The sequence below is a fragment of the Stegodyphus dumicola genome, chromosome X2 (genome assembly GCF_044657685.1).
Source record: "Stegodyphus dumicola isolate Sdum_Otavi_A_Nest chromosome X2, ASM4465768v1".
Classification (NCBI taxonomy): domain Eukaryota; kingdom Metazoa; phylum Arthropoda; class Arachnida; order Araneae; family Eresidae; genus Stegodyphus; species Stegodyphus dumicola.
The window spans coordinates 1571737-1587654 of NC_140781.1; the positions used below are offsets into that span (position 1 = coordinate 1571737).

Sequence of the window (15918 nt, forward strand, 5' to 3'; positions counted from 1 at the left end):
TAGCTAACACAATCATCTGTGACACTCCCATCATTTAAAAAAGTCTGGGATTCTATGCTATGCAAGTGTCACATATGTATCCTAGTTGGGAGCTGCAACTTCGGAATACTGCAACTGTAACTAGCTGCTAATTAAAGTATTTATTATTCATATCACTCTTTCATTTCTTTTGTTTTATTCTCTGCACACTAGCAATGAGGATTGCATTTCCACCCTTACATTGCTATGCATTTCTCAACTGTAATTGAGTAACCTACCACTTGCTAAAGTTTGCATACATGTAAGCAAATCATCCTGTATATACACTTGTTTATAATTCTAAATATTACTCCATTGAAATGATTCAAAATTTTCACTATTTATTTTACATCTCTTTTTCTTTTCCTGTTTTATTATTTTCGCTAAATTACAGCAACTTTATGTGTGGGGCTTAGTAACCAGTTGTTAGAAAACTTATTACTTTCAATTTTTCTATTACTTGTTTAAATAGACAATAAAAACGTAACTATTTGGCACTCAACTAGGTAGAATATTCTGTAATATTTAAAATATCCCTCTTCCCGAACAAAAAATTTAAAACACGAGAGACTTTGTAAAGCCATTATAGAGCACATTTTGAAAGAAGTAACCACTGAAGTACTGCATGTAATAAATACCAGTTAAAAAATCTGACGATGTTTTATATTTAATACATATATTAAAAGCATAAAAAAAACCTTAATGTTGCAATTTAAAATAGCCAATTGCACTGATTGAAAGTTGCCCAACTCATGTTTGGTTCATTAATTACAGATAAGTATCCAAAGCCTATCAACTTAAAAAGCTAACAGAGTTTGTACACATTTCTGCACTTGGAATTAAGTACTTTTAAGGACCAATAACGAAAAAGAATTAAGGACTTATCAGCAAATGGGACCTGAATAAATTCAACTAAAGGTATTTTCTATGCCTGAACTTCACTTTTGTAATACCATCCTAAGAATAAAACAAATTCATAAGTAGGATGCATTTTTAAACATGATTTAATAAACATAATTATAAAATAAATTTGAGAATAAAATCAACTTTAATAAAATTTATCAGTAGCACTGAATATTTTACACTTATAATAGTTGGACAAATTTGAAAGATTAGTGACATTTTATTTAAGTTTTACTGACAGTAGCTTTATGTTGACTCTTTAAAGTCTCATTCTGTCACGTACTTCCTCAATCCAGAGGAGTACATAGCATGTAGATTTTCTGTCAAACAGCATATGTTAAAATGAGAAGTAAAATCATAATCCAGCACGATTCATAACAGAAGATTGGCTGTTGCCACTGCTGCTGCTTGCTTAGACAGAGACCTGATGATTAGAACAAACCTAAAAGCATGATGCAGGCATGGCTGGCAAGTTTTAAAAGTTAGTTGTGTTCTGTCTGTCTGACGCAGTTAGTGTCAGAGCTTTGTGCCCAAGATTGTAGCCCAGTTAATATACATAAAAGATTCCAATAAGCCATTAAAGCACCAGAGGTGATAAGTTGTTTTGTGTTGTCTCTTGTGACCATAGTAAGAATTCGTGAAAGGCAACAACTTTTACGGGTAAGCAGTTAGTTACAAGTAATTAAATTAGGTAGTTAGATACCCTTAGTCATTATAGATTTTTTTATTAAATTATATTTATTTTTTTAAAATATTTGTTAAAAAAGCACTTTTAACATCACAATATAACATTTCACAGTTTAAAACACATGTAATTTATGACATTGATTCTTAAAAAATATTAGGATAAATTACACATTAAAAGCTACAAACTTTTATGTTTCGTAGCAACAACACACAACAAAATATTTCTGCATATTTTTAATTTGAAGCCTTTCCAGACATTTTGTCTTAATTTATACCAATTTCTTTCTCTTTAAGCATATTTTCTAACAATTAGGAATTTTTCAATACACAAACCAATGCCCTCACTAGTTTCCCCATACTGACAGTTCTGTATCTCCCATTCTACTGGACCAATTGACGAAATTCAAATTATGCTTTTTTGTCTCGAAAGCACAACTTAGGATATGTATTAAATTTATAACATTTCTCTAACATTGGTATTTTAACACAAAATAGAACTTTTTCAGAAATAACATACCAATTTTTTTTCCACATTTGATTCTACAAAATTTACGGACAAATTCGAAAATTCAACCTAGTGCATTTTTTCAGTTTGCGCCAAGAATAATTCAGTTGGCGTACTTCTTGATATATTTCAACCTATTTTTCTTTCCCTTCCAACATGCAGAAGTGGAAAAAACGTCACATCGTTCTTATTTTCAAATAATTGTAACAAAGTGCCTAAATCACATTTGATGTTATTATCGCTTTCAACAAATATGCCTAATTTCAAAACACGCCAATATATAACTTCACGTACATCTTCAGAAATTTCGAATAAAAAATACTAATTTTTTGCAGGTATGCTTAGAAACACATCTTCTTTAAGATGATGGTAAAAATTTTATAAAAATTATTTTTAAATAAAAATTTTAAAAATAAATAGGTGAATGTTATTTGAAACAAATCTAAATTTTGAAATGTGAAAGGAAGAATCAAATTGAGGAGCAAAAATTTTGAGGGCTAATTTTTTAAAAACTACTCGGGCGATTTTTACAAAACGTGGTAGTTTGGCGTAATTTGAGTCGTAAAATCGAAATAAGGAAAAAACTGGTATATTATTTTAGAAAAAGTCTGATTTTGTGTCAAAATACTTACATTATAACAATACTATATATAAATCTAATACATATCCTAAGTCATGCTTTAGAGACATAAAAACAAAAGTTGAATTTCATGAATTGGCCCAGTAGAACAGGAGATATAGAGAACTGTCCTTTTTTTTTTTTGGCGCCGTGTACCTATGAGGTTTTACATGACCTTATAAAACTTAAATAGTCTAAAACCCCTTACATATGTGAAACAAATTATCACTATGTTTGAAAGTAACTATTTGGTATACCAGAAAGTTCTGCCCGTTTCTATGACAATTTTTGACACGTAAGCACATGTTTATTTGGCCCATGTTTGGCTCGCTATTTTTATCACTTAATGTATACATACTGACATATCAAATTAACTAAAACAAAGTTGATTCACATTAGTCTTAAGTGTGAAGCTATACTGTATCCATGGCTACTGATAAAGTTCATTTACGCCACTGTATTTTACACGAATTTCAACAAGGAAGAAATGCTATAGAAGCATGTAGAAATTTATTGAAAGAGTTTGGTGAAGGTACAGTTTCTGATATTACATGCAGAAAATGGTTTGAAAAATTTAAAACAGCTGATTTTGAGCTTTCTGATAAGCCACGTTCTGGGTGACCATCTTTGATCAATGGCGATGTTGTTAAGACCATGCTGGAGCAAGATCCTTTTCGTAAGCTCAGCAACCATTTCGGACTATATTCGGAAGATAGGATTGGCATGAAAATATTCAAAGATGGGTGCCACATGAATTAAATCATAAGAATTTGGATGATCGAGTTGTCAAGTGCAGATCTCTGCTTGCTCGAAACAAAATAGAGCCCTTCTTGAACCGGAAGAAAAGTGGATTACCTACGAAATCATGATAAGGAAAAGGGCATATTGTGAACCTGGAAAACTTAGCCCTTCCACCTCTAAACCAAATCTGACTCTGAATAAAAGAATGATGTGTAAATGGTGGGACATTCAAGGACCAATACGTTATAAGCATTTAAAACAGAACAGAATGCTCAATTCGGAGAAGTATTGTCAGCAACTGGATAACTTAAAGACAGCAGTCTAAAAAACAAGCCGATGATGTTCAATACGAAGGATATACTGCATCATGATATTGCCAGGCCACATGCTGCTTTGGGGACTTGTCAAAACATTGCAGAACTAGGCTGGGGAAATCCATTTCATTCACCAGATTCCCAAAACTTAGCATCCTCCGACTATTGCTTGTTTTTGTCCTTACAAAAATTTTTTATGGGCAAAAAATTCAAAAATGAAAAAGATATCAAACAAGCACAGGTTCAATTTTTCGCATCAAAAGATGCAACTCTTTCAAAAATGGGATATACAAATTGGACTCCCCTGGGCAAGAAGTCATTACTAATGATGACAATTACATTATTTAATAAAGTATACTGAAAACTTCGTATTTTGTTTTATTCCAAAAACAGACAGAACTTTCCGGTAGACCGAATATAAAGTTGGATAAAGGTTTAAATAAACCACTTATTTAAAAACAACTTAGAGAACACAGGCATGTCCTTATGCTAACAAAATCAACTACAGCTCATGGTGATGTAATTAAACAGGAACAGACAAATTCAAACCAAAAATGTGGACTAGTAGTCAAAGACTACACAATTTAATTTCAATCAAAGCTTTCTCAGTAACTCTATTGGCGTAACAAATTCCAATATATGCAATGGTAACGCAAAGATGAATAATTACAAATCCTCAATACTGGTAGGAACTAATGCAGCATGCAAGCAGAGGCCAGAAACACACTCTCTTACCATCCCCAAAACTCAGTTTAAAAACTATCTAACAGATTTTTGGGTAAACGGGGAAAATCGTCCCACCTTTGTCAACAGAAGAAGAGAAGAAGTCATTGACCTCACACTAACTTCTTCTGATATTTATAACCTTATTGAGAATTGGCATGTAAGTGACAATCCCTCACTTTCAGACCATCACCTTATACAATTTTGTATTAGAGATGAAATTCCAGCTGAATATTTCAGAAACATTAAAAACACAAATTGGGACCTTTATAAGGACTCCCTGGTTTCTAATGTCATTAACCTTCAGGTTTTAGGCAATAACTGTTCAGTCAAGGAGCTTGATACTCAAGCAGACAACCTGACAAATATCATTATTGAATCTTATCATGCATCATGCCCTTTCAAACGAAGGAAGTACTCTTCTAGCAAGAAAGATTGGTGGACAAAGGAGCTTGAAAGCCTCCGCCTAGAGGTTCGGAGAGGTCACAGAAAAGCAGAAATAAATCTGAAGTTAACTGGTCTAACTTCAAAATTCTACTAAAGAAATTTAAAAGTGAAATCAGGAAAACTAAATACAACTCATGGAGATCCTTCAGCACAGATATTCTGTCCTACCATGAGACTGCCAGAGTACATAACATTCTTAAGAGATCTCTCAGGAGTCTCAACTCTCATCGGTTATGCGACCAGATGGCAGTTATACTATAAACCCTTTGGATACACTTTCGACCATGTTGAATTTTCATCTGGGGGACACAAGTGTCACCTCTTACCCCCAGGAAAATCCATTGAACTACTTCATAATCCATTAGATTTGGATTTTGCTAAGACAATAGTGAATTTTGAAAAGGCTAAAGCAGCCCTAGATGTATTTCTTCCCTTTAAATCTCCAGGGAATGATGACATTTACCCAATTCTGCTTCAGAAAGGCTGGGATATTTTTGGCCACATTCTCGTGGACATATTCGAATCCAGTTTGGTTTTAGGATACGTTGCTAAAGAGTGGAGAACTTCACAAGGTGTGTTTCTCCCCAAACCAGGAAAAGATACATATGAGAAACCAAACTCATTTAGAATGATTACGCTAACATCCTTCCTGCTCAAGCTGTTGGAGCGATTGATTTTCTGGCACCTCCAGTCAGATAATAATCTGAACCATACTTTTGGCTTAGACCAACACGGTTTTAGGCCTGGCTTCTCTACCGAGTCAGCACTACACCAACTGGTGTGGAAAATAGAAAAAACAATTATATTGTGTGTGGAGCCCTACACAAACTGGTGTGGAGAATAGAAATCCCAATGGCAGGATATTGCAGGAGCCTTAGATAACATCGGTTTCGAGAAAATACATAAGGCCCTTATCGGAAGTCATATTCACCCTATGATACACCTAGATGGGTCATCTTTATGTTTAAAAACAGGAATATCTGCATTAGTCTCACTGACTATGAATTAAAGAGAGATATTACTAAAGGCTGTCCACAGGGTGGTATTCTTTCTCCGTTCCTGTGAAACCTGATATTCGACTCACTCTTAGTACTTCTACGGGAGGAACCTGGCATGTCACAAGCCTATGCAGATGACCTTATTGTGTTACTACAGGGTTTCGATATTGGAACCCTACACAATCAAGCTCAGTAAATCTTTAAAGTATCACACTGGGGTGAAATAAATAACCTGTCTTTCTCTGCTGAAAAATCTGAGGTCATAGTTTTCACGTGGAAAAGGAAATCGAAACTGGCAGATTTATATCTCGGTAACCAGATTATCAGACGTAAGGAATGCGTTAAATACCTAGGATGTTACCTGGAAAGTAAACTCACATGGATCACCCATATAAAAGAAAAGGCACAAACACCCACAAATGTACTAGAACTTTGCAGGCGAATTGTTGGTAAACAATGGGGCCTTAACCCAAAATCTACTCTATGGATTTATACTGCCATAATCCGGCCAATGCTTTCTTACGGATGCGTGGTCTGGATCAATGTTATTAACAAAAGCAAATATTTAAACATTTTACAAAAGGTGCAGAGACTTGCTTGCCTATGCATTAGTGGGGCTTTAAACAGTACCCCTACTACTGCATTAGAATTTTTATTGCAAATTCCACCCTTGAAATTATTCTTGAGCGGAGAAGCCATGTATAAGTTGAATAAAAATGGCACATGGTGCCAAAGGACAGATTTCGGTCATAAAAGCCACCTGAAAAGCCACATTGACATATGCCTGGACTTGAGCAATGACATCCCTATAATCTATATGCCCAAAGATGAAATTACTAAAACAATAGTTCCAGATAAACTATTCTCAACTTATACACCAAAGAGGAATGAGATAGAATCTCTAATTGACCTAATTCCAACAGGATCAATTGAATGTTACACAGATGGATCAAAATACAACTTCACTGGAGCTAGAGCTATTATAAGAACCAAGGAATCTGGAGAAGATTTCATGAGATTTCATCTATACCTTGTTAAAGTAACAACTGTTTTCTAAGCCGAGGTTCTGGCGATCAATATGGTCGCCAGGGAGCTCTTAGCTAAAAATACAGTTGATATCTTCTCTCTGACAGCCAATCAGCCATCTTTGCCCTGGCTAATCCTGTCAGGTTACAAAACTGTGTTTTGAACAGTACTCAAGATCTCAATTCTCTGGTTCAGGCCCATAACACCATTAGTTTATTCTGGGTCCCAGGTCATTGTGATTTTGCTGGAAATGAACTGGCTGATAAAGTAGCTAAAAAAGCCTCACAACTACCCATGTCTAGGCCAGAACCATTTTACCCCGTTTCATATCAAACTGTTAAAAAAGAAGTAAGAAGCTGGATAAAGAACAAACATGATGATATATGGTCTGAACTACTAGACTGTGCTCATTCTAAATTGGTGCTCAGTACACTTAACTTATCAGGTAAACTCATACACCTCGGTAGAACTAACTTATGTCAGGTAATTCAAATTGTTACCCGACATGCTTATCTGGCCAAGCATCTCCAAAAATGTGGTCTTGTCGAATCTCCTCTCTGCCTAGCTTGTGGAGAAGAAGAGGAAACAAATTTTCACTTCCTGCGACGATGTCCGGAGTTTTCTGTCCCTAGAAACAAATTCCTTGGGTTTGCCTATATTAGCTTTGATCAAGCCCTTCTATACAAAGGGCTCTCTGTCATAATAGGGTTTCTGATGTATACTAAACACCTACAGGTAAGGTGAATTTGAAACCACAAGAAACAAAGCATTAAAACGCCCTGTGAGTTTTTTTTTTTTTTTTTTTTTTTTTTTTTTTTTAAGAAACTATGCAGGGATTTCTCTCTCATAGCTGTGTTTTGGAATATAATTTGGAAATAGATATCAAATCTTTATACACCACCTGGCCATTTGGCTTGAGAAAGTACCTCTGCCCTCCATATTTCATTCATTAATTAATTTTTATTTATTTATTTATTTTTGTTTTAGACTCACCATCGCACCCTTGTTTGGTCAAAAGTTTGCGTTTGGTGGTTTGGGAGGGATTGAATCGGCTCTTCATCCAATTGGGAAGTTTTAACGATTTAACCAACACCCTGAATTTAGAGATGGGATCATTTGCTGATACTATATATTTGGTGTCATTTTGGGATCTATTTATTTATTATTTACCTTTCATGGGAGTTACCATTTAAAAACCTTTGATTTAAATGATCAAATAGCGGAAGACCAATGGGCAACATTGCCCAAACTCTTTTCCTTCTTTTCATAAGAAGGAAGCACCACTAATATTATGTTATGTTATGTTATCTAACAGATTTGCATTCTGATGAGGAAACGGAAAGGGAAAGTTATAGTAAAGGCTGAAACTATAAACAACTGGTTAAGCTGCAACATAATAATTGTACATATCTTTAAAGAATAATTTTCTTCCTTTTTACGTATCCAATTTTTTTCTTTAATTCATTTCCTCTTAATTTTAGAATTTTTGGATTTTTGTTATTCTAAAAATCTAAATGCATTTAGAATTTATAGAAAAAGCTGCCAATTTTATTTCTTTAGTAATATGAACATTCAGAATAAATATCAAATGCTATAATATGATAAGGCCCAGTTACAGAGCCAGTGTGGTAGAATTTTTAAAATTTAGTGACACAATAAGCAACAACATCTAGAAATGGAAAAAATTTTAGAATTCAGGAGCCACAGAGATTGCATCAGGTGAGAAAATGCCCAGCAGCAGCCCTGTATATGAGGCACTGAGACATACAAGATGAATCTCTTAAATTGTCAGAATTCAATTTCTGCAGAAAAATTCCTTTCTATAAATGCCTGTCCATGTGACAAGATTATATGCATTTTTGATATTTCCCATGCCTATGTCTAGTGAAAAGTAGAGAAAATAAAAGGAAGACAAACATGTTAAGAAAAAGACTTCTAATATCAGAAGTAAAAACATTCAAATATGTTTTCATCGTTTTTCCGAAAATTTTCCAGAAAGTAAGAAATTTCTGTAAAATACATCCATTATGTGTTAATAACATGAAGACATTCTCATTTTGTCACATTTTTCTGGAATCATCTAGAATCATGGTCTATAAATCTCGTCTTTAAATCATTCTTAACTTTTCAAGTTGCAGTGTCTGCAATCCTAAAGAAAAATTACCCCTACCAATTCTGTAACAGCAAAATGCTAGAAATTTGAAAAAAAAAAAAAAAAAAAAAAAAAAATCATGGGAAAAAAGTGTAAAATTAATTTTATAGAGAAAACATGCATATTCTGAGAAAATTACATGGGAAAAGCTCTTACTATGAAAAAATTTAAATTAATTTTAGTAGTTTCTGAGTTTAGTGGTATGAAAAATATTTATTTTTCAGACTAAATAATCAATATTTTAATAAGAAATATAATAATTATTATAATAAGTCACCAAAATGTGACTTTATAATATAACAGCAAAATATAAAAAAAATTTATTTTAAAGTTATTTCTTAAATATAATTTCAATATACTACCATTATTTTAATGAAATTTATAGATGTTATAGTGTTTAAAAAAATCATCAAAAACTTCCCAGAATTAAAAATTTTCTGTAGAAAGATAACTATATTTTTCACTGAATTGCCAAAAATATTCCTCACACTTAAAAATTCACACATAAAATGGCAGTCTTAAACACAGACAGAATTTTCAGATGATTAAAATTAAAAATCTTCTGCCAATTTTGGCCACAATTACGGACTTTTAAGGACCAAAAATCGATTCTAAAAAACCTAAGAACTCTTAAAGACTGTATGAATCCTGGCTAAATTAAAATAAAGAACCAAAAGGCTATATTACACTAAAAAACGTTTGAAAGTGTTATGAGAATAAATCAGGATAACAGCACATGCCACTTCTTCACTCTGAACAGACAGCCTTTTACTCTGAAACTGACATATAAGAGTGTAGATGTTCAACATACTGATTCGACTCAATATTTGGGTTGCATTCTTGGTCTATGCTTAAACTGGAGGAAACATGCAGACTATTTGAAATACAAAGCCATGAGAAAACTGTCTTAAAACGTGTGGCTGGCTGCATAACGTTCATACCAAATTTTACAAAATTTAATATTGAGTCGTAGAATCGAAATATGGGGAAAAATTGGCATGTCATTTCAGAAAAAGTCCGATTTTATGTCAAAACACCAATATTAGAACAATGCTGTATATAAATCTAATATATATCCTAAGTTGCACTTTCGAGACATTAAAAACACAATTTAATTTCATCAATCAGCCCAGTAGAACAGAAGATATAGAACTGTCCCATTTTTTTTTTTTTTTTAGTCCAAAGGGGCAATTTGCCCAGAAGGACTATTAATTTCATTTTGGTATTTTGCGTTTACTCACTACAAGCATTCACTTTTCAAATTATTGCCACCAAATATTATCACCCTGTATTATATTTAAAGAAATTAAATAATGAAGAATCTGCATAAATATATGTATATTTTGCGCACTGTGATAAAACAACGGTACGTAGAGCCATCAAATTTTGAATAATGTAATCCTCCTGCAAATATGGGCATCTGGAAGACCAAATTTGGAATTTGTTTCATTATCGATTTCATATTTTGTAAAACTTTAATGAATTTTCGATTAACAAACTCAAGGACTTCAAAGAGAGCAATAGCAACGTTGTACAGAAAAAAACCTTTTCATCCCCAGCGCGCGAGACTGTGTATAGGAAATTCTAAAGATATTCTCCTTTTAAAATTACTTTGCGATATTGCTCTTGAACTGAATTTTATGGTTAAGTGAGAACATGGTATTTAATAAATAAAGGTAGCATACAAAATGTTAAAAAAACCTTTGGATGTAATTTAAAATATGAAAACCTATCACATTTTCCCCTTTATTTTATTATTATTATTATTTTTGTGCAGTGTACCTTGGACCTTTTGAATTTGAATATAAATCTTGATCTTATATAAAGAGTTATTAAAAACGAAATGAGCGATTCACAATTAAGATCTACTGCAACGGAGACTATTGGGGTTTGCTATCTCCAAAATCAGTGGCTGCATGTCTACACTGACAACTCTATGCACACGGTGCTGGGAAATCAAAGCCATTGCTGAGGCTATTCAATAATTGCCAATTCATAGACACTCTTTTGCAAATACAGCCATATTGTCTGATTCCATAAGTGCACTTTGAGCCATTCTGAAAATAAATACCAATAAAAAATCACAGCTTGTTACCTTGATGGTTAATAAAGCAAGACCTAGAAATCAAGAGAAACTAAATTATAAAATCCACCATTAGAAAATGATTCCAAGAGAATTATAAACCAAATCCCAGTTTTCAGAAGTTGCAATAAACATAACTCAATTATCTCTAAGGTGTGATATTATGCAAAGATTTCATTTACCTTTGTACTTTATGTTTCCTAAGTGAAGAAGAGCACTTAAGATTTTAAGAATTTCCCATATTTCTTGATCAGAGAACATTAGAACTTTCATTGCTGATCTAATATCAGAGAACTCAGCTGTATCATCTCGACCTTCACAAGTTATACAGCCACCCTAAAAATAGCATGAAATAAATAAGATAACATAAAAAATTGAGCATGAAAACAAATAAATGATGTATAATAATTACAATGAAAATATCCATAACAGATACACATCCCACAATATAAAAAATGTTGCACCATATGTTATAAGACAAGGAAAATCAAAACTGATAAGCAATTTTATCACTGTTTATACAAATACATGTAACCCTCGTATAACACGGTAGATAGGTTCCTAGAAAATGCCATGTTGTATGAGACCCAGAGCAAGTATAAAAAGGGGAGTTACCTTCCAAAAACTTATTAAAAACAAATATTTTTTTTAATTATACATAAACAACTTAATTTTTATTAAAAATATATATGGATGTACAGCACAAAACAAAAAATATTACCTACTTTAATTTAACCCAACTTCAGTTTAATAAATTTCTTCATAGTCATTTCTCAGTATAATGAACAGAGAAAGTTTTTTCGGTGGAATGAAATCGCTTTCACTTTCAGAATTTCTTTCTTCATTTAACGTTCTTGCATTTTCTTCTCTCTTTCAAAAAATCTGTAATTTTTACTTTGCTCACTAGTTGTTACCGGGTCATTTTAAAATTTTTTATATAAAGCTAGACAGTTTTGCTGCTCCCTTTTGAATTTTCGGCTTATTTCAGCAGTACGACCTGCACTCAAGAAAAATAACTTGAGGTTTTTAGCTAAACATAAGCCTTCTTTTAATGTTAAATTATTAACTTCACAATTTTCATCAGTGGTAGTGTCCTCAGAAGCGATTTCATTTACAGCGTCGGATGGCATTTCTATCAAATCTTCATCAAATTGTTCTTCCGCTAATAAATCTTGAATGTCTTCAATGTTAGCGGTGTTAAACAATTTTTAGACAGCTTAAGTAAGGATGCAGTTTTTTTCATTTTTAGATGTAAAGGTTCTACTTTGCATTTGTTTTCCACCAAAGCCCAGGTTTGTCAGCATCCAAAACTTAAACTGCTGTGTATCCTTGTTCTTATATAATATTTTGAAATTTTTCAGGAAACATCCTAGCAGCTTCATATTCAGCTGATGCAGATTCTCTTTGAATTCTTATGCTATGAATTGCAAAATACTTTTTTAAATTTTCACACCAACCTTTACTTATCAGAAAATCTGGGTTGACAGAGAGTTTTCAATGTTCTTTGAGGTGCTTGAAAATTTTGAGTGGTTTTTGTTTAATGATATTACCATCCAACGAAATTCTTTTTGACAGCTATCATCAATCAAATGCTGAGTGACTTTTCCCTCTTCTTAATTATTGGTGCCCCCAGGGGCAGAGTGCATGTTCTGCGGATGTCAAAGATCCTGCAGCAACTGCACTTCTTATTTCTTTTTCATTTTCCTTAATAGTCCAGACTATTTCTTCATTCCAATTAAAAAATTTTCCAATGTGAGATGTCTTTTCTCATTTCAAAGATGGTCCAAGATTTGTATCTGTATACTTCTAAAGAAATGAACTTCTTCTTAAATGCTGTATTTTTATCTTTATCGGACATGTTTTGGGACTGAAACTTCATGTCTTAAAGACGGAAAAGTTATTATTTAACACACTGTGGCTCGAGCAGACTACCGACCAGCAGCATGAGACATTTTTGTCTTCAGGCCATGGAGACGATGATTCGAAGTTTGGAAGCCGAATTGTGCAGATTGTGTGTTTTAGAGCACTTATTGTGACCTCATGTTGTTCACCTTCTGCAATAGTGAGGTTTCTCCATTGTTATTTGGGGACATTTGTTCATACAGGCCATCTGAGGACATTTGTTCGTACAGGTAGTGGATCTTGGAAGACAACTGCCAAAACTTACGAAACAAGGATTTTTATGTGTTAAATGACTATATGAGTGCTCTGCACAATATGGAAAAACTTCACGCGGAATTCGTTAAATTTCTTCGGTTGCTTGGGCAATTTTCTTATTGTGTTAGAGCGAAACTGCGTTATAGGAAAACCATGTTGTAGGAAGGTTCTCGCAATTTATGAGTCGTGTTATAGCGAAACCATGTTACAGGATGCTGTGTTGTAGGAGGACTACCTGTAGTTTAATTTTAAAGTCAGTGAATATACTGAGTTCTACACATGATAGAAATGATTCAGAAATTTCTAGCTTATACACGAATTTTAAGAACTGAATTTCCTTCAACAGTTTGTCATACTCATAAGAATAATTTTAAGAAAAATAACTTTACCTTTATCTGACTAATTGGATAACCCATCATAATCTTCTAACAAGTAATGATATTTATAGATTTAGTTAGATGTCATAAGAACAATGGTGGTACAAAACAGTACATCCCATAGTGCATAGCAGTATAAATAATAGCATATATAGTACAAAGCAGTACACAGTTATTTAAAACAGTACATACACCATAATACATACCATACATTATGAATAATAATTGATTAATGCCTCTTGTTCATTTTGAAAGAATTCATTTAGACCGTGTGAGATAGTATATACACTATTTATCACTGTCAGCATTTTCCACTACTCAGCTAAAACACTTCTTTTTTAACTGCAGAATATTTTGAAATATCTTCACTAAATCCATTAAAGTTGGATTCAAATGTAATTTAAAATGCTTTCCCCCAACTGCTCAATCATTGATGAGCTACACAGCAATTAATACTCAAATACAGCAGTATTTCACAAATTTAACAATAATTTTTTCCCACACTGATTCCTGATGGTCAGACACAAGATTAGCTTGGTCAGACACATTGAATTAATGTGGTGGTCTATTAATAGCTAGACTGTACTAATTTCTAATTTCTATTGCTAGGATTGGCTGTCTTGGCAGAAGGAAGAAGCACTATGACATAAAGTAGTTAAAAGTTTGTGGTGATAAACTATCTGCTGATTAAGAAAACATTAATAAATTCAAGGAAAATTTCCACACACTAATTGAAAAGGCGATCTATCTGGGGTTCAAATTTACAACTGTCATGAGTTCGGTCTGAATTTTTGAATACTGTCTTCCAAAAAAATGTTTACATACATTGAAAATCGGCCCCATGCTATAACAGATGTTAAGAGAGAGATACAATCTTAACATTCAGCAATGCGACATGCAACCATAAGTTCAGCATTTTGTTCCTTCAGTAAAAACAGTTTCTATACTAGGACATAGTGGGATGTATATCTGAATCTTTAAAAAAAAATTTTAAAAAAAGACAAAGAAAAATCAAGCATATTAGCTTTATTCATCTATGTAACATTCAAGAAATTAGTTTCAAGAAAGCAAAGAAGAGAAGACAGGAAATTGTGAAATAATGGATTCATTAAATAAAATTTCTGGCTTCGAAGCAGTTACAGATGCTAATGTTGGAGAATGAATGTGGTTAGTTGAAAAATATAAACATTAGATTTGGTCTGGTTTGATTTATTTGTGTATGGCAAAGCAATTAAGGGCTGCCTAAGGGAAGGAATGCCTTTGTAGAGTACTTTCTCAGAGAAACTTGATTGTACACATGTTACACATAGGAAAAACCATGAAAATGTTCATGTAGCCAGTCTTTTTGCTGGGATTCGAACCCTGAACTAAGCTACCACAGTTCAGCAACTATACCATGCTGCCACTGGTGGGCTTTGTGAAGTTTAAGATATGGTGAAATAGTTGTAGTACTGAGAAGAATGCAGATAAAAAATGACGATGAATAATAAGTCAAAGAGATAGACAACAAAATTACAAAGATGATGCACAGTGAAGGACTAACAGTTGCTAAAGGAATGCTCTGTTACTAGGAGTAGCAAAGTGCATCGACTATGGACATATTGTTTCTCCATCACATACATGATGAAGCTGCATAATGATAAGATGAGTGTAAGATGCAATCTGTTTAGCATTAAGAGTTTTTTTTTTTTTTTAACTACAACTACACATCATTTCTTCAGTTTTACATATGTAAGTTTTTTTAAATGTTTAACAATTATTTAGGGTATAAACTACACGTTTCCTAGTTTTGTGCTAGAACTTTCATTGCAGTAATATGCAGTAAAATATTATATGAATAACCCACTCCTTATTCCATAGAACTCAACATTTTCAGCAACTTGTTGTCCTCTCAGTCCACATTAAATCAAGTTTGCAAGACTTTTCTGTAATTTCGTGTACATGGCATAGCACATACCCATCATTAGAAATTAACTTATTTTCACATTAAACACCATCCAGACTTGCACATAAAAGTGCTGCATACAATAAAGTTCACTGAACCAAATTATAAGTATTTCTTGAATGACATACAGTATTAAGCATCAGTTCATTCTAAAATGATGTAACAAATGACAAAATTAATGAAGTTTAATCCATCAAATGTTAACTCAACATTTTGATTTAAT

General features: G+C 33.0%; 1 protein-coding gene across 3 annotated transcripts in view; it reads right to left on the reverse strand.

Annotated features, from left to right (window-relative positions):
- ck (unconventional myosin-VIIa ck) overlaps nucleotides 1–15918 on the reverse strand; it is a 361748-nt gene that overhangs the window by 161642 nt on the left and 184188 nt on the right. For all 3 annotated transcript variants that reach the window (XM_085809040.1, XM_085809041.1, XM_085809042.1), the window contains exon 9: nucleotides 11399–11552. In XM_085809040.1, coding sequence (XP_085665166.1) covers nucleotides 11399–11552 — 154 coding nt within the window. The remainder of the gene's footprint in view (nucleotides 1–11398; nucleotides 11553–15918) is intronic.